The sequence below is a fragment of the Alosa pseudoharengus genome, unplaced genomic scaffold (genome assembly GCF_046254945.1).
Source record: "Alosa pseudoharengus isolate Yale_2024_CS ecotype anadromous, Long Island Sound unplaced genomic scaffold, YU_APseudo_1.1 YU_APseudo_1.1_scf_18, whole genome shotgun sequence".
NCBI lineage: Eukaryota > Metazoa > Chordata > Actinopteri > Clupeiformes > Clupeidae > Alosa > Alosa pseudoharengus.
The window spans coordinates 19012074-19036258 of NW_027468650.1; the positions used below are offsets into that span (position 1 = coordinate 19012074).

At 39.5% G+C, this 24185-nt stretch overlaps 3 protein-coding genes across 5 annotated transcripts; all 3 read left to right on the forward strand.

Annotated features, from left to right (window-relative positions):
* Positions 1-1045: 1045 nt before the first annotated feature.
* On the forward strand, positions 1046-4188 carry LOC143131046 (tripartite motif-containing protein 16-like). Its single transcript, XM_076290417.1, has 7 exons — positions 1046-1651; positions 1801-1896; positions 1980-2213; positions 2416-2575; positions 2664-2702; positions 2842-2883; positions 3468-4188. Exons 1-7 carry the CDS (start codon positions 1073-1075, stop codon positions 4124-4126), a joined length of 1809 nt encoding a protein of 602 aa, XP_076146532.1. The 5' UTR covers positions 1046-1072; the 3' UTR covers positions 4127-4188.
* A 1716-nt stretch (positions 4189-5904) lies between these two features.
* On the forward strand, positions 5905-12861 carry LOC143131047 (ADP-ribosyl cyclase/cyclic ADP-ribose hydrolase 1). 3 transcript variants are annotated; one of them, XM_076290419.1, is made up of 9 exons: positions 5905-6045; positions 6525-6811; positions 7801-7927; positions 11103-11241; positions 11685-11767; positions 11844-11917; positions 12034-12126; positions 12434-12520; positions 12620-12861. In XM_076290419.1, exons 2-9 carry the CDS (start codon positions 6576-6578, stop codon positions 12714-12716), a joined length of 936 nt encoding a protein of 311 aa, XP_076146534.1. In that variant the 5' UTR covers positions 5905-6045; positions 6525-6575; the 3' UTR covers positions 12717-12861. The 3 variants fall into 3 exon arrangements, with proteins under 3 accessions (XP_076146534.1, XP_076146535.1, XP_076146533.1); XM_076290420.1 differs by having other exon boundaries at positions 6525-6585; positions 6688-6811; positions 12434-12861; XM_076290418.1 differs by having other exon boundaries at positions 12434-12861.
* A 261-nt stretch (positions 12862-13122) lies between these two features.
* On the forward strand, positions 13123-22884 carry LOC143131048 (ADP-ribosyl cyclase/cyclic ADP-ribose hydrolase 1-like). Its single transcript, XM_076290421.1, has 8 exons — positions 13123-14706; positions 15216-15345; positions 15478-15613; positions 15710-15792; positions 16348-16421; positions 16595-16681; positions 20971-21057; positions 21153-22884. The coding sequence occupies exons 1-8, from the start codon at positions 14504-14506 to the stop codon at positions 21208-21210; spliced, it is 858 nt and encodes a 285-aa protein (XP_076146536.1). The 5' UTR covers positions 13123-14503; the 3' UTR covers positions 21211-22884.
* Positions 22885-24185: the final 1301 nt, after the last annotated feature.

A 24185-nucleotide genomic window follows, 5' to 3' on the forward strand; every position in this document is an offset into this window, starting at 1 on the left:
TGTCTGGAATCTGGCAATATAAGATCCATGACATGGTGGTGTATGGCTAAGCAATTTACAAAGATGTAGACTACCGGTCAAAAGTTCGGGGTCACTTAGAAATGTCCATTTCACTCCATTATATACAGAATACCAGCTGAGATCAGGTGCATTGTTTAAAAAAAAAAAACACAGGACAGCACTTTTTATATTAGCCTACATAATGTGCTTACATAATTGCAAAAGGGTTCTCCAATGTTTTATCAGTTAGCCTTTTAAAATAATATCAGATTAGTAAACAGAATGTGTGTTTGGAACATTGGATGAATGGTTGCTAATAGGCAATGTAGATATTGCATTAAAGATCAGTCATTTCTCTCTACAACAGTCGTGAATCCTTTTGCATATATATTCTCATAGCTTATTGCTTGTCCAAGTTTTCACTTAATTAACCTATTTAGTGAAATATGCTTTATGCAAACAGCCATGTTCCTCATCTTGTCATAGGCTAGGCAACAACTGTTGCAGTCAGTTTTGGCAGTTATTTTGAATTTAGGACAGGGTCTGTGCCATCTTAAGTTAGGAAGTTCTTGAGTTATGGTTCTTTAATGGCCAAATTCCTATCTTAAGTTGAGATAGGATTTTTTCTTAAATGCAGTTAGGAACATGCTTCTGTAATACCAAAAATCCTAAATGCCATTGTAAACTGAGATAATATAAGATTTCAGAATTACGAAGTTTCTGTAATGAGGCCCCTGATATCTTCTGATGATTATTAATTTTAGGCTGTAGATGTTGCTATCATTTGGTGTTATGCAAGCAAAAAGCAAAAGGCTTATATTTGAATTATATATGTTTAGTATAAGAACTTTTAGTTTTCTTCCATTAATATATTTTAGGACATAAATAGGCCTAGGTCTTGTTTATAATCAGCCAAATATAACGCATAGTACATTCACCTGCAGGCTACGCACAGCAAGAATCTTGGCACCGCCTGGTGGTGGGTGGCACACGTTACAGCAAGAAAACCACACCCACAAACAAGCTTCAAAGAAAACGAAACTTAATTGTCTAGTTGTCTAGTTTATCATCAATGATGGCAGCAGATGCCTCTGTTGCGGCCATTCTGCATCGGTTCAACTGTTCGGTCTGCTTTAATCTGCTGAAAAACCCAGTTACTATAGCTTGTGGACATAGCTACTGTGAAATCTGTATCAGTGGGCACTGGGATCAGGAGGACGAGGGCAATGTCTACAGCTGCCCACAGTGTAAACAAACCTTCTCAACGCGGCCTGTTCTCAACAGAAATGTAATTTTCTCTGAGGTAATAGAGGAGTTGAGGAAGACACATCTTCAGTCTGCAGGCCAGGAATGTGATGTAGAGTGTGATGTCTGTACTGGAGGAAGACACAAAGCTGTGAAGTCCTGTCTTCAATGCCTGGCCTCTTTCTGTGAAATCCATCTACAGCCTCACCATGGATCATCTGCATTTAAAAAGCACAAATTGATCAAGGCCTCCAACCAGCTCCAGGAGAAGATCTGTTCAACACACAATAAACTAATGGAGATTTACTGCTGCACAGATCAGAAGTGCATCTGTTACCTTTGCACAATGGATGAGCACAAAGACCATGCCATTGTCTCAGTTGCAGCACAGAGAGCTGAAAAGCAGGTATGATAGACTATATGCGATTAGGATAACTAGGCTAGGCATTAGGCCTAGGCATCAGGCTTCTGCTGATATTAATGAATGAAAGTAGGGAGAAATAAAGACTAAATATCTTTGCATTCCTCTTTGCTTTGGTTACATTTTTTGTACAGAAAGAGCTACAGAAGACACAGCAATCATCTCAACAGAAAATCCAGGCAAAAGAAAATAGAAAAACAGAATTTAAACAAGCTATGGAGTCCTTGACAGTAAGTTTCAAAATTATACATACAGTATGTATTACTGTTAATGTAAATGCTGCAGCACTCCAATATTTGTGTGTTTTCAACAGAATTCAGAGCAGGTAGTGATGGAAGACACTGAAAAGGTCTTTGAGGAGCTGGTCCGTATGGTTAAGGAGAGGTGCTCTGAAGTGAAAGAAGTTATCAGAACCCAGAAGAAAGCTGAACTAAGTCAGGCAAGAACACTTTCAGATCAGCTTCATCAGGAGATCGCAGAGCTAAGGAAAAATAACTCAGAACTGGAAGAGCTTTCACAGATCGAAGATCACCTAGATTTCCTGCAGGTAATTGGCTATATGGATAATCTAAATTCAAACATATACAGTATGTCTGATTGTGAGAACCCCCCTCCCCCTCAATTCAATTCAAAAGGTGCTTTATTGGCATGACAAATAATTAGCAATTGTTACATAAATGTATCTGGACATAAACAATTACGCAATTAATTAATATCTCTCTCTCTCCTGTCTTTGTGTCTGTGTGTAGACAAGCCTGTCATTCCGTGTTCCCTATGAGCCTAAAGATGTACCTGGGACAAACATTAACCCCCAAGCTTCATTTGAGAAGATCCAGCCATGTCTCGCTGAACTGAGGAAAAACATGGAGGGTCTTTTGACTATGGAGTTTAGGAACATATCTGATATCAGTGGGTATTTTGAAGTTTATAAAACAGGTTGACATCACATGTATATTTTCCAGTAATTGTTTACAGAGGGATGTTTTTTTTTTTTCAGTAAAGAGAGACCATATTGTACAAGCAGCACCAAAAGAAGGTAAGTGTATGTTTGCACACTTTTGCACACATTTCATGGCAAATATTACATGCATTGTTGATAACTGAGACTTTAGGTTGTTTTTTTGACCAAGTACACAGTTTATTTAACTGTCATCATTCCTTCTATTACACTTTAGAGCCATATGCAGTACCCACAACGAGAGAGAGCCTGTTGAGATGTGAGTGTGTAATATTTCTCTCTCTCTTTCTCTCTCTCTCTCTCTCTCTCTCTCTCTCCTAAATGTAAAATGTAAATCAGGTTTATAGGCCAAATTTGCGTAGACAAGGAATTTGATCTCTACATTTATCCCATCCGTGAATTAGTGAGACACACTGACAGAGCACACAGTGAACACACAGTGAGGTGAAGCCCACACTAACCTGGAGCAGTGAGCTGCCTTGCAACAGTGGCGCTCGGGGAGCAGGAGTATAAAAGTTCTAAAGAAACTTTGTTGTCATGTTATAGTTGAATGTAAAATAAATGAGCAAAAAAGTACAATATATATATATATTGTATATATATATATATATATATATATACATATAGAAACTAAAAACATATGTTTATATGCTGGAGTTAGATAGCAGGATGACAACCGACAGAAAGTAGAAAGCATTAATCTGCTCCTCCCAAGAGAGGAGCCTCTCATCCGTATTATGTTGGCAAGAGTATACTGTAGGAAGGACTTCTCAGAATAAGTTTTTGCATATTTTTTCCAATGTTTCTACAAGTTTCAATGGTTACTTGGTTTGTTTTCCACAGATGCCTCTCACCTTATACTGGACTCAAATACAATTCAAGGACAAGTCTGCCTGGTGAATATAGGAAGAGGCATATCATCTAATTTTGTACAGTCATCAAGCCATCCCTTTTCAGGAAATGTTGGTTTCAGCTTTGGGAGTTCTGCCTTCGGGACAGGTGGACTGAGTAAAGGGAGTGCCGTTGATCAGATGTTAACCTATAAAAACTATGGCCATGTGTTATGTGCAGGGAGGTTGTCTTGTCACAGTTATTGGGAGGCTGAGTGGTCTGAAAGTAATGCCGAGGTAATCATGGCTGTCACATACACAGGCTCCGGCAGGCTCGGAGAAGACTTAATGTCCTGGGCCTTGCTGTGCTCTCACTCAGGCTATAGCTTCCAGCACAACAATGTAAAAACTCAACTTACTACCTTACCAGGTGGGATATCCCTTTTTGGAGCAAAACAGTTCACCAAAGTTGGTATATATCTGGATTTTGATGCAGGAATTCTGGCTTTTTATACAGTCTCTGATATAATTTCCCTTCTCCATAAAGTTCAGACCTCTTTCACTCAGGCTGTCTACCCTGCTTTTGGTATGACGGGGACTGGCAGTGGCACCTGTACTCTCAGTTCAACTGTCCCAAGTATGTTTGGGGTGGGTGGGTTATTCGGCAATTAAGCAAAATCATTGTTTATAAATTGAGTTGACAACAGTCAAATAAAGCCACAGATCTTGGAAAATATCTCATGACATAAAATTGTATTCATTCATTCATTCATTCACTCATTCATTCATTCATCTATCTCGTTGGTTCTTAACCCCCAGAGGGGTCGCCAAAAATATTGGCTTCTGATACGTTTTCAACCCTGCATTGTGCATACATAGTTGAAAACATATCAGATTCTCAGAAATAATCACGTTATGCAGTCAGCTTAAGATGGCTGCAGGTGGCTACATGAAGTCAAATCCCCCTAATGTGATGTATAAAAGGGAAATAGTTACATACAGTGATGGCCAAAAGTGTTGGCACCCATGCTAAAGTTACCTTGGCCTTTGGAATTAAAATAGCCCCACATCATCACATGCCCTTCACCATACCTAGAGATTGGCATGGGTGTTAATTTCAGTTAGCCTATTAGCTGGTTTGATACTATTTTAATTCCAAAGGCCAAGGTAACTTTATCAGGATGCACAGTATTCTGGATCCATGAAATAACTGGCCTTTAAAAATAAAAATCTGCCTGTCTCTATGGGAATTTAACATAGGGGTGTCAATACTTATTACCCTGTATTTTAAGGAAGAACATTTATTTATTTATGATACATTATTCATTCACTAAGAAAATTGGTGTCCTTAAAGGTTACAGTAGATATTTCCTCATTTTTCACTTAAGGCATTAAGATCAATTTCCAAAAGATGATTTTATATTCCTCTTTTCAGTCAACTTTAGCATGGGTGCCAACACTTTTGGCCATCACTGTATGTCTGAAGTAGTTAAGTTGTGTTACACATTCTGTTCTTTCACCAGTAGAGGGCACCTTTGTTTTTCTCTACATGATCTCCATGTGGGTTCTTCAAATAGTTACAGAATTTATTTTTCCTCTTTGTAGGTGATCATATACAAAATGTAAAAAAATGATTGTGTCTAGTACTGTATATATATATTTATCATAACCACTGTTGTCCCACATGTCCTTCTCCTTCAACCATACAGTATATCTTCTTCACATCAATGCAGAATTTATCTGACATATCTGGGACGTGATAAACAGATCACTCCCTGCATTACATTCCTACAGGAAATAGGTGCAGTCTCAAATTTGAATGAATGATGAACACTGTACTCTTCATTACCATTCCCCATCTAGCCTATCTGTCTTTGTTCCCATTGTATGAGGGGTGCACTCTTGACTTGAGAGGAGCTGGAGAGGATTGACTAGTCACATATAACCATCAGCTGTTGTAGATGATAGCGTACTGTGCATCAACATTAACCTGTTCATTCATATTCTGGTTGTCTTGTCTACAACAGTCACAAATACAAGTGGACAAAAACTATGCCAACAAGCATTGCAGCCAGAGCTCAATTTCACAGTTCACATTGATTGGGTTATTACTGTTTATTAGTACAATTTTGTGGGTCATCATCAGCTTTCTTAATAAAATATAAAGAAGCAGACCACCAGCAACATTCTAAAATGGTAAATGGGCTAAAATCTAATTCCAGCAAAACAAAAGTCTTGTGTTTATCTCTTGGTAACATAAAATGAGAGTCATGTGAACCTGGAATTAGTGACAGGAGGCTTTCTGTTTGTGTGTGTGTGTGTGTGTCTGTGTTTATCAGAGTGGTTGTGTGCATGGAGGCACATGCTTTGTATGTCTCTTGCTCTCTCTCTCTCTCTCTTCTAATCTTGGTTTGCTTAAAGGAGCTTGATGTCTACAACTCCTTCAGATGAAGCAACTGATGAGGCTATGGACAAGACTGCCTTTACTTTTGTCCGGATGCTGAGTTTTTTATCGTCATGAATGTGTTTGCCAACTGTCATCATGGAGTAATGGGTGAAGTTTTGTTTCTGATTTCAACACATGCTATAGGGTAAGAAACTGGATTGTTTACTGTTTTATAGTATTCTGTATGACGTTCATACAAGAGTTAACTGGTTATCTATTTACTTACGAATCTGAATTGGTATAATGTATTTTCTTTATGTAACATGATTTGAGAGTGTGAATGTTGGGGGTAGCCTACCAGCAGAGTATAAGAGATTAGTATGTCCCTCAGAGACAACTGCTATAGTTTGCATTCCTGTTTCTGATGAATTGAACAGCATGCAGTTGTACCAAACCCACTTAGTATTTCCTGAAACAAGCCTGGTCAGTTACACACTGTCATACCACTGCACAGTCTCTCTCTCTCTCTCCCCCTCTCTCTCTCTCTCTCTCTCTCTCTCTCTCTCTTTCTCTCTCTCATATATATACACATACATAAACACAAACACAGGACAGGAAACACACAGGACAACATACATGAACTGCATTCACAATAATGGTTTTAATGAGGTTGCTATTCTACAGTCAGGCCACTGGGTGGAGACAACACCTTTTCAATCTAATCAACAACCCATCATGATATTAGGTGAGTTAACTCTTAACAATTTTAAGTTTTTCATGCTCTGGGCAATTTCTGATGTGCTTGATGTATGCACAGTTCTCAGCTCTATGTGTATCTGTCGTTTAGGACTGGTTGCTGTGCTTTTCCTCGTGGAGGAATTGAATGCAGAGTTGGGCACAACCCCGAACTTGAAGCACATTGTCATTGGGCGATGCTACAATTATATCACCTTAATCAATCCCAGTTCCAGGTAAGGCTAAAACAAGATTTTTTCTTAAAAAAAGAGAAACAATGTGTAAATATGTTCCATACCCTTATCCAAATTTAAAAATAACACTCACTACTTTTCAAAAGTTTGGAGTCACCCAAAATGACAGCGAAAACAGCAAAGACAAAGTAATGTGAAGAAGATCCTAAAATTAAATTTATGAAACATTGTACAGCAAAACAATAAACAAAAACAACAATAATAATCTTCAACAAAGACACCCTTATCTCTAGCTCAGGCATGCACAGGGGTCATCTCAAAACTCTATTTGCAAACGGCCTCTCTCCTCGGTCCTCCTGCTCATGCCCCGGAAATCTTTCAAAGCTCGACGTCATCGAGGATGTCTCATTTATCTAATTGCAACCAGAGGAGGCAAGACCGAGGAGAGAGTCGGAATTGTGCGATCATTGGTCCAAGCTGCCAAGGTAAAATATTCCCTCCCATGTCTTGACGTGTGAGTGAGCATCTCATCTCTCATCTGTCTCTCCTTCGTTCCTCCATCCAAGGAAGGAAGGGAGGGAGGATAGAGAAAAAGACAAATGATAAGAACCCACAGTGTAGCTGTCAACAAAGGGACATAGACAAAGAGAGGAGAGAGAAATCATCTACACTTCTGTCAGGAGAGGAAAGGGAGAGGAACATGACTCCAGAAAACTAACTCTCAATGTTCAAACGCACAACCATCACACACATACACTTCTCAACTGGTGTGCTGTGGGCAAAGCAATGTGTCTCTCAACTGAACACTGCATAGAAAAAATATGGACATAAGAATGAACGCCCCTGCTATAGCCTATAATAAAGGTTGGGAACCCTTTGACCTTTAGGCCTACTTTCCAGTTATGGTTCACGGTCACCTCAATGCGCTGTTTTTTTTTCTTTTTCTTCTTAGATATGACCTTTGACCTTTAGGCCTACTTTCCAGTTATGGTCCACGGTCAGCTCAATGCTCTGTTTTTTTTTCTTCTTAGATATGATTGTGAAGGGATCTGGAGAGAGTTTGAGGAGGCAGTGGTAAGAAGGACTCCCTGTAGTGTGCGTGTAAAAGACTACCAACGCATGTTCCGAGCAACTCCACAAACGCTGCCCTGTGACAAGGTAGGTGCCATGGTATGGATATAACTAACACTAACACATGGTCATTAAATATAATAATAATAATAATAATAATAATAATACATTTTATTTAAAACGCTTTTCAGGAGCAATACTGCAATACACTCTTATGGAATCCTTTTTGGAAGTAGAGCATCTTTATTTTAAACAAAAGTTTTAAATGCAGTAGTTTTCAAGGTTGTGACTGGTTTCTGAGATTTTGAAAATTGGGAAGAAGGAGCAAGATTCGTCTGGTCCCCAGGTAGTGCATAATGCAGTTATGAGTAGAATTAACCTATCATCAGTCAAAATAATGCAATTATTAAACAGAATTCACCTATCATCTTTTAATGTGTCAGTTTTGACCATTAAAATGCTACCAACAACGGAAAACATCTGTCGGGAAGGTTCATATGTGTCTTTATGGGACAGTAGATGCATTAGATTTGTGAATATTGCAGAAAATATAAGTAATATGACTCCATTTAATAAGTTAATGACCGACACTATTACTAAACAGTTTATTAACCAAATAGCAGCAATGGCTGCAATACATAGAAATGTATCAGGTTCCTTTGTAACACCAGTATGGCACACATCTATGGAGTCAAAATAGGGTCTTTAATATTGAGAGCTTGTGAAAAGATGTTCACATGTGTAATAAAGTTTTGCAGCTGTGCAAAAGGAGTTCTGCATGTGAAAAGAAATTTCGTACCTGTAGAAATATTTTGTACATGTGTGAAAAAATTATGTACCTGTAGAAATATTACGTACTTGTGTGAAAGAAATGTGTATCTGTAGAAATGTTTTGTACATATGTGGGGGGAAAATGCGGATCTGTAAAAATATTTTGTACACGTGTAGAAAAAATATGTACCTGCACAAATACTTTGTACGTGTGTGAATCTCCTACGCGATGCTTTCCTGCGCAACACTGAAAGTACGAGTGTGAAACTGAGATACAAGCTTACGGACTTTTGACCCTAATTTTACTGCCTTTCTGAAGAGCCAATCAACACATTGCTTACTGCCAACCAATCAGCGTTCCCCACCGACCACCCAGATTTTGCCGCTAACCCACAGATCTAGTTATTAAAACTGGTGGTAACAGCAAGGGCAGATAGGTGGTAACATTACTGTAAATTAACACCCATAAGTATTTCTGGACTAAAATATTGCAAAGCGATTTGGTTACTTTATTTGTCATGCTTTTATCAGTTGTAACATAGTCAAAACGTTAAGAATATCATACCAGAACCTGAAATAATAACTGTATGATAGCTGCCATAGCTATCCTAGCTGACGTTTATCGTAGCTCATAGTGCAAGGGCTAATGTAACTCGTCAGTTTTTTACGTTGCCCAGCGAATAAGTAGGCTTAATTCTTACATGTCTTAAGTTAAAGAATTGAAAGAAATAGGAAATAAAGAAAACGCTTGAACGGGTTTATCCATTTACATTCAGATCTTGCCATAGACTTTGCCTAAGCGCTTGCTTGCTTGGTAGTCTACCGTCCTGTTCAGTCTATGGTTGCTATAGCAACCGCTGCTGTGCTTCATAAACTGACGAGATAACCGTGTGGTTAACATACTCCCCAAACACAAAGAAAACAAAACTATGTAAGAAAATGGGATGTTGTATTCCAAACAACAAACCAACAGTCCTGGAAGGGCATTACTATAATCTCACTCACTATAATCTCCTAGCTGTGGATGTCCCATTACAACCCATTCATTTGATTCGTCTTTTTGCCGTCCACTAGGCTATTATTATAGGCTTGCAAAGGGTGATAAAATAAACGTGTTCTCATATCAAATAATAATAGCAGATAAACATAAATGTGAATGACACCACTGAATCACCCTTTCGGAAATGGAATGAATAATTCAACTATTTCGTCAACATTACTGCTAGCTAGAAGCTAACCTATAACGTTACAGTCTAAAAAGCGGATGGGATAGCTAACGTTAACATTACGGCTCCGCTTCAACCCTTTTTGCGATCACAGTATAAATTGAGCTACCACGTCACTCTTAATTAAGTTATAATTTTGCAACCCCAATCAAAGAGTATACCAGAGAATTTCTAATAAGACATTATAGACGGGCTCTGAGTATACTCTTCGATATGAAGCCAATCTGTTTAGCACCAAAATCTAGGTGGTCGGTGGGAAACGCTGATTGGTTGGCAGTAAGCAATGTGTTGATTGGCTCTTCAGAAAGGCAGTAAAATTAGGGTCAAAAGTCCGTAAGCTTGTATCTCAGTTTCACACTCGTACTTTCAGTGTTGCGCAGGAAAGCATCGCGTAGGAGATTCACACACGTACAAAGTATTTGTGCAGGTACATATTTTTTCCACACGTGTACAAAATATTTTTACAGATCCGCATTTTCCCCCCACATATGTACAAAACATTTCTACAGATACACATTTCTTTCACACAAGTACGTAATATTTCTACAGGTACATAATTTTTTCACACATGTACAAAATATTTCTACAGGTACGAAATTTCTTTTCACATGCAGAACTCCTTTTGCACAGCTGCAAAACTTTATTACACATGTGAACATCTTTTCACAAGCTCTCAATATTAAAGACCCTATTTTGACTCCATACACATCCCGCCCCTTCCTGTAATGTAAGTAACCAACCGCATTTTTGTTTTTTTAGCCTTGGCAGTGTTTGTTGTGGGTTCAATTCCCAGCTTACCCCATTAATCAAGGCCCAGCAGAGATTGCATGGGACTAGTTGGGTTATAAAACTATTTATAACCTTTTCATTACAACTCAGGTGATCAGATCATGATCAGACTGCTGCCCATATAACAAGGATCAATTAAAGACCAAACATGAATATGTTTCATTAATACACTGTACAATTGCTCACCAATACACTGTACAATTGCTCACCTTGAAGCTTTCTGTGACCCTGGTGCATAGAACCAGATCAAAGGATGCAGAAGATGCCATTCAGATAGATAGATAGATAGATAGATACTTTATTGATCCCTAGGGATCCCTCCCTATCAATTCACAGCACTGTGACCAGGCCTTGGGTACTTGATATAGACTAATCAGTCCATGGATGCAAACAGTTCAAGTTGGGAAGCTGTAGTGTAACTTGCCTCCAGCGTGGATTTTACCTTACAAAGTCTTCATCTCTGTCTTCGTCTCAAGCTGCTGTTCTGGAGTAAGACACACGATCTGGTACACAGCTACTCTGCAGTTACTCGTCGTTTCTGGACCTTGGAGGACACGCTGGTGGGTTACATGTTCAATGACCTCATCTGGTGTGGGAAGGAGGAGAAAGATAGAGGTACAATCTAAACTTCTACACAGTGGGCCTAAAAATATATATATATTGTCATTTATCTGACTTTATTCTCATAACGTTTCGACTTTATTCTCGTAACATTACAACTTTATTCTCGTAGCGTTACGACTTTAATCTTGAAGTACAATACTTTTTTTTTTTTGCGTGGCCCTAATGCTCTTCCGTAGGGTTGCCTAATTTAGCCGGGTAAATTTACAGTTGTGTTAATTGTGTTTTTTATGAATCCGCCTAGGGACAATAGATGTAAATTCGATATGGTGCTAACTCTATCATATTTACATTGTGTACTGATGTCCATTAATATGTGCTGTCCCTATCTAAATAAACAATTAAATAAATAAAAGACCCGTTGTACATACATACCTTATACAACTGGTTAAAAAAGATCTGGAGGGGGTTCATTTTGTTGTGTTTTTGGTTATCAGGATTCAATTTCAGTGCCTGTCCTGAATGGTCTGAGTGTGTGAACCATCCTGTTTATTCTCTCTGGAAACAGGCATCACAGAACGTGAGAGTCTACATTTTAGACATTATTTTGTTGCATTTAGAAATTGACTATTCAAGTAAGTAAGACTGTTTTGTAGTTTGCAGAAGCCGCTTGTGGTAACATCACTGTCATACTTAATGGATCCATTAAAGATGCATTTAACAGGAAAAGGTAGGCCTAATTTTGGATTCATGAATTTGAGAACTATCTGCATTGGACTTTCATATTTCATTCTTGTGCAAAGTTCACAAATGTATGTAATTTTATCTTTCCTCTTGCCCTCTCAGTATGTTTGGGGGTGTGGAACTGGACAGTCTGAACCCGAGAATGGTGAATCATGTTAACATCAAGGTGGTAACCAACTTGGAGGGACCATTCATGTGAGACTCTGGATGCAGGGTGTGAGAGATATGTAATTATGTAGCACGGTGTTACTGACAACACAAAGCAAACAACAACTGCATTATGACTCTCTCTGGTCTTTGGACCTTCAGCAAACCTCAGAATGACATATGAATCATGTTCAAATGACACTAAAGGCATACCCAGTAAGCTAAAAATTATGCCAAGCAGATTTTCATTCACATTGAAATCGTTTTGTGTCTGGGACATTTTTCTCTTCTTTTCATGTATGATGATTTTGAACAGATTAATTTAGTAGACTAATGGTTTTGCTTTCTTCACCAGAGAGTCTTGTACAGAGGGATCCATTGTGGACCTGATCAAAATCCTCCAAACCAGAGGTTTCCGGTGGACCTGCACTGATTATGACCTGTTAGTTTATATATTTATCATAGACGGATGTTTGCTTCATGTTGTTGTGAGGGGAAAAATGTCAAATCATTTATCGAAATCTGTGTCTTCACTCTCTAGGACTCTAATGATTCTCCAATGTATGAAGAATCCGAAGCAGTACTCCTGCCTCACCTGTGCAGACAGCCTCTTGAACAGGAAGAAGCCAGTTCTGTAATGTTCCTGGATGCATAGTCATTGTTACACATTGATTGTGCAAATGGTCAATTAATCGATTCATTAATTGAGGATACCTTGATTATAGTTACCTTAACTCAGAAACCCTACATTAACTTAATAGTGATGATTAGGTTTTATGGTCTTTGTACATTTGGTCATTGTTTTTTCATTTTCAAAACAAACATGAGAAAACAAAAAAGGCCTGTTGCTTTGTTGTAATGCTACATTTTTATATTGAAAAAATATAAAATAGAACACAATCAAATAATTAAATGGCTAGACTGATTTAAAGACTTTTATTGGTTATTAGACTTTTGCTGTGGAAATTGTCATCTGATCAGTCATTATTACCACTGCAGAAGCCTGATATAGAAGAATGATAGTAGGCCTATAGTGAATAAGTGGCCAGAAAGGGGTTTTCTGCCCTAAGAACCGTGAGGAGATTCTGTGCTGAGAATGTAGTCTTTCAAAAAAGTAGATATAGCTGTCACATGCTGGTTTTCAAGTTAATTTCCCAAAGAACCTTGTTTTTGAAAAACTGAGGCTTGTTTTTGGTCGTCTTCTGTGTAACATCAAAGGTACATTTGAGTTCTGGTTCAGATATTCAAATAGTATATGAGTCCAAACAAAAGACCAAGTCTGCACAATGCAGCCCAAACTGAGAACCTCCATATCTTCATTTAGGACACTGTGTTCATGTCCTTACAGGAGAATAGAACACATTGACACGTCAACTTTTCTAGTGAATTTGTTATTGAACAATTGAGAAAGGGTGGCCAGCTTTTTTATTCCTCTACAAACTTTGAAAAGACTTCAAGTTAAACAAAGTTCTTATCTTTGCAAGGTAGAGATTAGTGTTTGATGGTGAGAGGCCCAATGCAGTGAACTTGGAAACCAGTTTGGAAAATGGTTAACTTGAACTTGCAAGAGAAAGCCAAGCAACAGACTGTTTACCCTAACCCTACTGTGATTCAATATTCAATTGACTGAATGCAATTAATGCAATTGTTGCATTGATATATCTGTGGTGCTTCACTTGTGCATAGCCTAATGGTTGTAATGCAAGTGAAGAGATAATATGACAAACCCAAGCATGCATAGTGCACACCTAACAGTCACAGCTCACATTTCTTACTTGGAATGTATCATATCAATTTGCATGTGATAGATGAGACACTGTACTCAGATGGCCTGCATTCCAGGGTCAGTTATCTTGTATAAAATGAACTGGCTTGCCATATTTAAGCAACACTGACAAAAGCACATTAAATATCACATTGATGACACTGATAATATTCATTGATTACATTCACAATGACAGGCCTAATAAAAGGTTAACAAAAAACATCCACACTCAGGTAAGTTATAATAAAATAACAGGGGCGAAGGGGAGGTGATTATCTGAATAAAATAGCCTACTGGGTTTGACACCGCTAGAGAGCTAGGGGGAGAGAACCACAGGGGATCAGGCTGAATGACAAGCATAGCTTTCTTATCAAATAGTTGATATTGCGAGAGATATGCCTACTGTAATTCGCCAAATTCCGAATCAAATGCAGAGCAGCGTATGCGCCCTAGCTGGATATAAATAGATTGCGCCCAAATGTGATTCACATGTCTCGTGTCAAACATCGACGACGAAGGGGCTAACCTTTGTCCCTTCTGCAGTTAGCAAGCATGTGTGTTGAGTGAAACGCTGGCATTGACTGTTATTGCTCCTGTCGCTAAAGGGACAAAGTTGTTTGGAAAACGGTCTGCTCGCCCGCTGCGTGGTGCAGTAACAAAATGGTTTATACGGAGATCAACCGAACCTCAAGTCCAAAACGGAGAAATCATCTGCTTATTTGTCTATGTGTGGTGTTAATGGCCATAGTTATCCTATCTGTTACACTTGGACTTACTCTTGGAACTAGTTCGTCCAGCAGTCTAAAGGCAACATTTACGAATAGATGCCAAACTTATTTAAAAGACAACGGCGCAACGACGAGGTAATGACAATTTCAACAGCCACATTCAATTTAGATTTTATACGCAAATAATATGAGTTACTAGAACAAGCTAGCAAAACATTTGTTTTAAGGCTCCCCTTTGTGTCCGGAAGTGGAATATGGTCAATTTGGATATGTTTAGATTTTGTAGAGCGCCACTACAGATCGGATGGTATATGTGCCTGAAATGAGACAGAGTTTTCATATTGAAATTGCAGTAGATGTTATTGCATGCTTGCCTTGCAAAAATATAGTGGAAAAGCCAGTAACAACACAAAATTGCCTCCAACAATTATGGTTATTGTAGGCCTACTATTATTATTGGTGTTTTTATTGACGTGTCTATAAGTGTCTGCATACAAACTAACCACATGAGAGCATGGAAATGGTAATCTTTGTAGAACATGTTTAGTCAAATGTTGCCTTAGTAAAGTAGTGTCGTAATGGACAGTTACCTGTTTTATGAAATATCAAAAAGTGATGGGAATAGTTAACATGCATACTTTCAGTCAAAATGATTGTGAGAAGATTTGGGAATCATTCAAGCAAGCATTTGTGGGAAGGAATCCATGTGATGTCCCTCCAGACGCATATGACTCCCTATTACACAGAGTGTCCCACGATCCAGCATGTAACCGGGTAACAGGGATCTTTTTTGTTTTCTTCATCATATATATATATATATATATAATCATATAAATATTAATTATATATATATATATATATATATATAATTAATATCATGCATGTCATGCGTTCCTCTTTTATTAGATGTTATTCTGGAGCAAAACTAAAGAAATAGTTCATGCTTTCACTGAGAAAAGGAGCTGTTACTTGACTTTAGAGGACACTCTACTTGGCTTCACCTTGGATGGACTCACTTGGTGTGGCAAAAATGAGAGCCAAGGTATATTAGCATTTGTTTTTTGCAGACACTGAATTATATAAAAAAAACAGGATATAAAAAGGTCTTAACGTGTGTGTGTGTTTGTGTGTCTTGCAGAAACTTTCACCACAGGCTGTCCAGGCTGGTCAGATTGTGTGAACAACCCTGTTCGGTCATTCTGGAATGGAGCCTCAGCAGCAGTGAGTGCTTCTGGCCCGTAGTCTGACATACCCTTTGTTCCTGTTCTACAGTGTGGGTGAGAATGTCTTCGCCACAGCAGCTGAGCAAACAAACGTCAACACAAAACAGGAAAGCTATAATGACAAGAGACATCAACTGAACCCAATGATTGTGTTAATATCAAGGCCAGTTGTCATCTCTGCTGGGAAAGGTTTTTCTAGTTCCATCAACATCAGTACAGCTTTGTTTGGAAATGCATGTTTACTTTCTCTCCAGAAGAAACAATGAATGAATGTATATTTGGGAAAGACTCAAAGTCAATTTTGTTTGTTCTTTTTTTAAAGGTTACATGGTCCATAAGCTTAAGTTAAGACAGGTACTCTCAATCATGCTTCTGGATGCTGGTATAAAACCAGTTATATCACTGTGGCTGATAATGTAGTTCAAACATCCTTTTTTTGTAACATTCAATAACATTTCTAGTGTGCACTGTCCAAGTGCTATGCCTTTTATCAGTATTGAATGCTGTTATTTCATAACAATGTATAAAAAAACCCCTCATGTTTGCTTTCCAGTTTGCAGCATCTGCGTGTGGTGATGCCTCTGTCATGCTGAACGGGTCCATAGATATGCCTTTTAATCCAACAAGGTATGCGGCTATTATGATCTGTCTATTACTGTAAAAAAGGATTCATTGTTAATATGTTATTCAAGTAGAATGATGATGTAGGCCTACACTACAGTAAAACCCAGAACAAGCTACCAAACGTTCCCCTCCTCAGCCTATTTTTGTTACTAAACATTTATTTTACTCTTTTGTAGCATTTTTGCATCTGTAGAAGTGAAACATTTCAACTCCTCAATCATGAATGGCTTGACTGTCTTACTTGTTACCAAGGAAACAGACACGTAAGTTCTTTGTGTTTTTTGTTCATTTGGTGGCTACATCTGCCCCTTTGCTACAGCATTTTAGGCAGTGTTTGAGTATTAGAACTTGTTTGGCATAATACCACATGTCTGAGAGTTTATACTGTATACAGTACTTTCTGCACAGTTTTTGAGCTATATCATAGAAACAGTTTGACAAGAGTTAATTGAGTCCAGAGGAATTTATGGAAAGTGTATATGGTATTTGACATATGTACTGTATACATTTAAGCAATAAGCCCCGAGAGGCTGTAGGTTACAGTGATTTTAGAACAGCTAAGGGGCATTGTTTAGCACGACGTGCAGTGGAACCCCCGCATACAGTACAGAACATGGAAAGATTTCACAAAATAATGACAACGATAAATGTAACGATTTATTCATAGATAATCATTCTTCCGGCAGTAGTATAGCTAATATAGAATGAAATGTGGTCTTATCCTGGAGTTTACAATGGCATTCAACATGACAACGCGATTCAGCCAATCATAATTAAGGGCCAAAACTATCCGTTTTAAAAAAGTGTATTTTCCATATGAAATTTGACATTACGGGCCCTATTTCGATTATCTAAATGCATGGTCTGAAGTGCATGGTGCAAGTGCATTTAGGGTGTGTCCAAATCCACTTTTGCTAGTCTGACAGCGGAATAAATGGTTGTACTTACATGTACATTTGTTAATTAATCATGGGTGTGTTTCAGGTGTAAAAGGCTTAATCATTGAGAGTTCCATCTTCCATTCCCTTTTCAAAGTCAGGAGCATTTGCACCACTAGATGTTTTTATTATAATCAAAGTCAAAGTCAAAGTCTGTTTTATTGTCAATTTCTTCACATGTCAAGACATACAAAGAGATTGAAATTACGTTTCCCACTATCCCACGGTGGAGACAAGACATATTTTACCAATTAGGTCCACAGACAAACATAACATTCAAGTAAACAATATAAAAAGTAAATAAGAAGGCACATACAATGAAGAAATAAGAGCAGCAAAATTTGGGTTGAAATTGTGCATACAGTAGACAGTCAATATAATAGTGCAAAAGTCAGGCCAATAAATGGCTGAGGTAGTTCTGTTTGACCTAAGTATGCAAGTGGCATAGTGGTGCAAGTTATGTAAGAGCAGCAGAAGTGTTTTCAGGACAACAACAACAAGTTGCAAGGTGTGCAAGTGTACAAGTGGAGTAGTGCAAGTGGAGTAGTGCAAGGCAGCCATTGTGGGTCCAAAGTCCAGGATGTTATGTAGCTGAGGGTGGAGAGGGGAGAGGGGGGAGAGAGTTCAGCATCCTAACAGCCTGGTGTATGAAGCTCTTGGTGAGTCTGGTGGTGCGGGAGCGCAGGCTTCTGTACCTCTTCCCAGAGAGCAGGAGATCAAACAAATTGTGAGCGGGGTGACTTGCATCACTCACAATTGTGGTCGCCTTGCGGGTGAGGTGGGAGGTGTAAATGTCCTTCAGGGAGGGGAGTGAAGCACCAATAATCCTTCCAGCTGTGTTCACCATGCACTGCAGGGCTTTCCTGTTGTATTCAGTGCAGCTTCCGCCCCACACAGCGATACAGCTGGAGAGGATGCTCTCAATGGTGCCTCGGTAGAATGTGGTCATGATGGCTGGTGGAGCACTTGCTCACCTGAGTTTCCGCAGGAAGTACAGGCGGCGCTGAGCTTTCTTTGCCAGTGATGCAGTGTTGGTGGTCCAGGAGAGGTCTTCACTGATGTGCACCCCCAGGAATTTGGTGCTGCTCACTCTTAATAGTGAAATAGTGAAGGCTTTTACTTCAGACCAGATATACCAGACCCTTTTAGCTGCCTCAAGATAGCAAAGAGTCAACAATGCACCTGGAGATACCTCATGGTGTCTATGAAAAACCTGTTAGATAGATAGATAGATACTTTATTGATCCCCAAGGGGAAATTCAGGGGGTCTCAGTAGCATACAGACATCACACACAACATGCACTTACAGCAGAAATGGTAAATAAAAGTATAAGTATAAACATATAACCAAACTCCACTGTACAATAGAGACAGTAGGAGATAAGAAAAACTAACAAAACTAAATACTAAATATACTAAATAAATTAAATGTACTGTAAGAAATCCAGTGTGCTTGAGGGTGATCAAGCATGAGACGCTTGTAGTGACAGGGCCTGTAGTTCTGTGTGCATGGTGAGGTGCTCAAGAGAGTGAGTGTCATGGTGAAGGTGCAGAAAGTAGTCCAACATTAGTCCAACAGTGCAACAGTGCAATAATAAGGTCTAGAGACCAGCATAATTAATATAATATGGATAAATAGGAGAGTAAAGTATAATGTAGACAAGGTAATATAAAAAACGATGTCAGTGCAAGAACAGGTTGAGGTAATAGGGTTACAGCCATTCAGTATTGTAGCAGAAGCCATTGATCATGTGTGCTAATATAGCATGAAAAACAGTGTAGCAGGAAAACAGTAGTAAAAACATTAGGCTGTGGACATTAGTACAACAGTAGTAAAACAGTAGTAATGCAGTAGTGGGCAGTCAGTACTCAAACATGGAGAGGGTGGAGAGGCAGACAGACTAAGCAGAGAAGTCTATCTCTCCTCTTCCCTTTAGTGAAGCATTGAACAGTTCAATGGTCCTGGGGACAAATGACTTCCTCAGCCTTTCAGTTGTGCATGGCAGTGAGCGAAGTCTCCAGCTGATCAAGCTCTTTTGCTTTTTAATAGTGCTGTAGAGTGGATGGCATTCATTGTTCAAGATGTTGATCAGTTTGTTCAGGGTCCTTTTGTCAGATATTGAAGTGATGCACTCCAGTTCAGCTCCCACTACAGAGCCAGCCTTCCTTACCAGCCTGTCAAGTCGCCCAGCATCCTTCTTCTTTGTGCTTCCCCCCCAGCATACCACTGCATAGAAGAGGAAGCTGGCCACAACAGACTGGTAGAACATCCTGAGGAGCTTGCTGCACACATTGAAGGACCGCAGCCTCCTCAGGAAGTACAGCCTGCTCTGCCCTTTCTTGTAGAGTGAGTCAGTGTTGGCCGACCAGTCCAGTTTATTGTCCAGGTGGAGACCCAGATACTTGTAGGTGCTTACCACCACCACATTGACCCCATCAATGGAGACTGGTAGCAGAGCGGGCTTAGACCTGCGGAAATCCACCACCATCTCCTTGGTCTTTGAAGTGTTGAGTTGAAGGTAATTGAGTTTGCACCATTGGACAAAGTCCTCCACCAGGCTCCTGTACTCCTCCTCTTGCTCGTCCCTGATACACCCCACAATTGCAGTATCGTCAGAAAACTTCTGCATGTGGCATGACTCGTGTTGTAGCAGAAGTCAGATGTGTACAGGGTGAACAGGACTGGAGAGAGCACAGTTCCCTGTGGCGCTCCGGTGCTGCTGATCACAGTGTCAGAGAGACAGTTCTTCAAACTGTGGTCGCTCGGTCAGGTAGTCTGTAATCCAGGTTACCAGGTGAGCGTCCACACCCATCTGCAAGAGCTTGTCTCCCAGTCTGAGGGGTTGGATGGTGTTAAAAGCACTTGAGAAATCAAAGAACATGATTCTCACAGCACTTTTCCCCTTGTCTAGGTGAGAATGTGTCCTGTGTAGAAGATAAGTGATGGCATCGTCCACGCCCACTTTCTCCTGGTATGCAAACTGTAACGGGTCTAGTGCATGGCGTACCTGGGGTCTGAGTCGCTCCAGTGTCTTCATCACATGTGATGTTAGAGCGACAGGCCTGAAGTCATTAAGCTCACTGGGGTGTGGCTTCTTAGGGACGGTGGTGAGACATGATGTCTTCCACAGTGTTGGAACTTGTCCGAGACGTAGACTCCAGTTGAAGATGTGCTTCAGTGGCTCCCCCAGTTCAGCAGCACAGGCCTTGAGTAGCCTTGGACACAGTCTGTTCATTGTCATTAAAGGAGAATTTCGGTGATTTTTCACATAGATCTGCATAGGTTTGTTGAGGTCACCGAGTATTGTCGGTACGAAATAAAACAAGTTATATTTTTCTATATATAGCTCGAGTTGCTGCAGCCAAAGCTAGAGTAGCCAGGCAGCTACAGTGCTACACTCTGGGCGCATCTTTAACATCATGCCCCCGATTTTTTTACGTTTTATTTCGTACTGACAGTACTTGATGACCTCAACTTTTCCTTTAAGGATGAAAACTATTTCATCATTGATATATCGTAACAAAAAGTCTGAGTCTGCCACTGGTGCTGACTGTAGGATAGGTTCTGAATAGTCCTGCAATTGTAACTACTTTTTTTGTCATTTCATCATTAGCAAAACGTGTGGGAGTGATGCCTCACTGAAAGATCTACAAAGTCAGCTGGATCCTAAACTGAAATATACATGCAAAATAGTTCCCCAGTGAGTCCACGTCTTCTGTTTTATTTGCATACATGTGTTTATTTTATGGTTTTGTTTGTTTGCTGACTCTCTCTCTCTCTCTCTGAATATTCCAGGTCAAAAATTAAGAACTGCATCTCACAACCACAGATAGCCTGTGGTGACTGCTGGTGACATCTTTTCAGTCTACAAGTGGCTTACATATTAACATATCCATGGCCTATCCAGAGGCTTACCCCGATCATTTTCAAATTGTCTTAAAAATTCTGCTAGGGAGTCATTTTGTTTTAACGTGACATGTTATTAGGAGAAAAGTTATTGTGAGGTGTCAGAGAAAGATTGTAAGCTCTAGATTTGGTGTCTATTCCATAGCAGTCAGAATGATCAAAAGATTATGTACGTAACAGTTCACCATTATGCATTTACCTTTGACATGCTATAGCCCATATATATTGTTTCTGTAGTAAAGCTTAATAGCAGCCACAAAAGATATTACAGCAACTTTTTTTTACCTCAATAAGAAAGATAACCAGCAAATAACTACTTTGTACAAATAACTGTTTAAGTGGTCTTTCTTATTCTGTTTTGTATTTTTGTTAGATTTATTGTCATTTGTCAAAGACATTTTAAATCCAATAAGAAACATGAAAGCTCAGTGTGATATGTGCTAGATTCTTTATAATGTGAATTATAACAAGCTGCTTTAGGAAACCATATGTAGTGACGTACGTATGAACTGTCAATCAGGGGTGCGTTTCTACAAAAAAGTTCCATCCTTGCACTCAAAGATGAATGAATGTACATTTAAAACATGATAAGTGAAATACTCTGTTGGAGGGTGTTCAGGTATGAACATAGAGGGTCAATCTAGTCAAACTAATGTAATTAAAATGTTGACAACCGCAAAATATCCATGAATGATGCTTCAGGAACTATACTCTGGACCTGTCATTCCAACTACCAAACAAAGCCCATGTTTGCAATTGAAATGTGTTGGAGCGAGTGTTGGAACACCAAATCTAAGAATGATGGTTCTAACTCCGGAGATTGCGATGGAGGTTAGCCAATTACCCTTTCTAAAAATGCACCCTAGAAATGATTACATTACATTTACATCAGATATGCAGTAAACTTTCCGGTCCAAAGTACCTGTAACTTGACACATTATATGGGAAACACCTGACGAAGACCCACATTGGTCGAAACATGTATTAAATCACTTCGGGAACAGCAGCAACAGTGTGCGGGTATCTTTCTTTTCTTTATCAACTTTACCCTGTACTAATGTGCGTGCACCTTCTGCTACTTTAAGCATTACCCAACTCACATCATTTAATATAACTTAATTTGACATAACTTAATAAATAAAGTAAATGCAATGTATTACTTAAGGCACTTGTAATGGGCTTTCGTCAAATTTAGGCCTCATTGAATTTTTATGATGCAGTTCACTAAATAAGATTTTCAAAAACAGCTTACTTAAAAGTTTTCTAAGCACGGTTGGATGACGTCACTCCTATTGACAAACAGAGCTGCTCGTAATATTTGAAACCTGCTAAATTGTGAATGTGCTTCATGTGTTACATTTTGATTGTGCTACATATTTTGTATACTTCTGAAAATATTATATATTATGTGTTTTGAGGAAGGGAAACTAGAGCCTTTGTACATATTATAGTTTGTCTATCAATCTGTCTTAACAGTAATAAATCCTGAAGAGTTGAAGGCTTATCTGAATCTGTGTCATTGGAAACTGCAGGTAACCTCTTATACTGAAGGTTATCCTTTCCCATATCCTTTTCCTACTACAATTGAAGAAGTGTGTGTGTGTCCACTTTTCCTGCACGCCACAGTCCTCCAGTCTTGCCCAAACTTACCACACTTGAGCTTCGCAATCAGTGTTAACCAGAGTTTATAATTTTGCAAAGCATCTGATCTTTTTTTCAACAATGTTTGCATCATGCCTTAACATTTCCATCATGCCCTGCCTTAAAAAGTGCAGAGTCTATAAATTGTTATGGCAAAAAAGCACAAGCCAGTTAATAACCTATTGAATAGAGATCAGTGCAGAGTGCAGACGTTTGCCAGTGTCTACAATTGCCACATTACTATTTTGTCTCCTATGTTATGTATAAAGTACTGTTAGATGCCAGCTCACATTACATTACATTACATTACATTACATTTGGCTGACGCATTTTTAGCCAAAGCGACTTACAACATGGTAACAATTTTAAGTTTTAAAGCGATTCTCAACAATTTTAGGACCATTTAAAGAACAGTTTAGAAACAGTAGAGTACAGTAAGAATAAGTGCATCGGTGAGTGCTGTTATGTCTCAGTTCAAGACGGCTGGTGAGTGCTAGGATCAGCAAGACTTGTTGTGAGTGGTGCTATGAGAGGAGATGTTCTCTAAAGAGCTGGGTCTTCAGGAGTTTGGAGAAGGATGGCCCTGCCTTTGTAGGAACTGCCAGTGTGTTCCACCAGCGAGGAACAACAGATGAGAAAAGTTTGGTTTGGCCTGAGCGTACCGGTGGTAGAGCTAGACGTCGTTCGTCTGAGGAGCGCAGCTGTCTGGTGGTAGTGTATGTCTGTATGAGGGCATTCAAGTAGGTGGGAGCAGAACCGGAGACTACTTTGTAGGCAAGGGTTAGAGCCTTGAATTTGATGCGGGCCGCCATAGGTAGCCAGTGTAGCTGGATGAGCAGTGGGGTAACGTGCCCTTTTGGGTTGGTTGTAGACCAGGCGCGCCGCCGCGTTCTGGATCATCTGAAGGGGTTTCACTGCGCAGGCTGGGAGACCTGTCAGGAGGGCGTTGCAGTAGTCGAGTCGTGAGATGATTATTGCCTGAACCAGGAGTTGGGTAGCATCTTGAGTCAAGTAAGTCCTGATTTTCCGTATGTTGTAGAGTGCAAAACGGCATGACCGGGCGACTGAGGCAACATGATCTGAGAAGTTCAGTTGGTTGTCGAGAACAACTCCTAGATTTCTTGCAGTCCTGGTAGGTGAAACAGACAGGGAGTCAAATTTGATGTTGATGTCGTGGTGTATGGTAGGTTTAGCTGGGAGGACCAGCAGTTCAGTCTTTGAGAGGTTCAGCTGGAGGTGGTGTGCCTTCATCCATGTAGCTATGTCTGAGAGGCAGTCCGA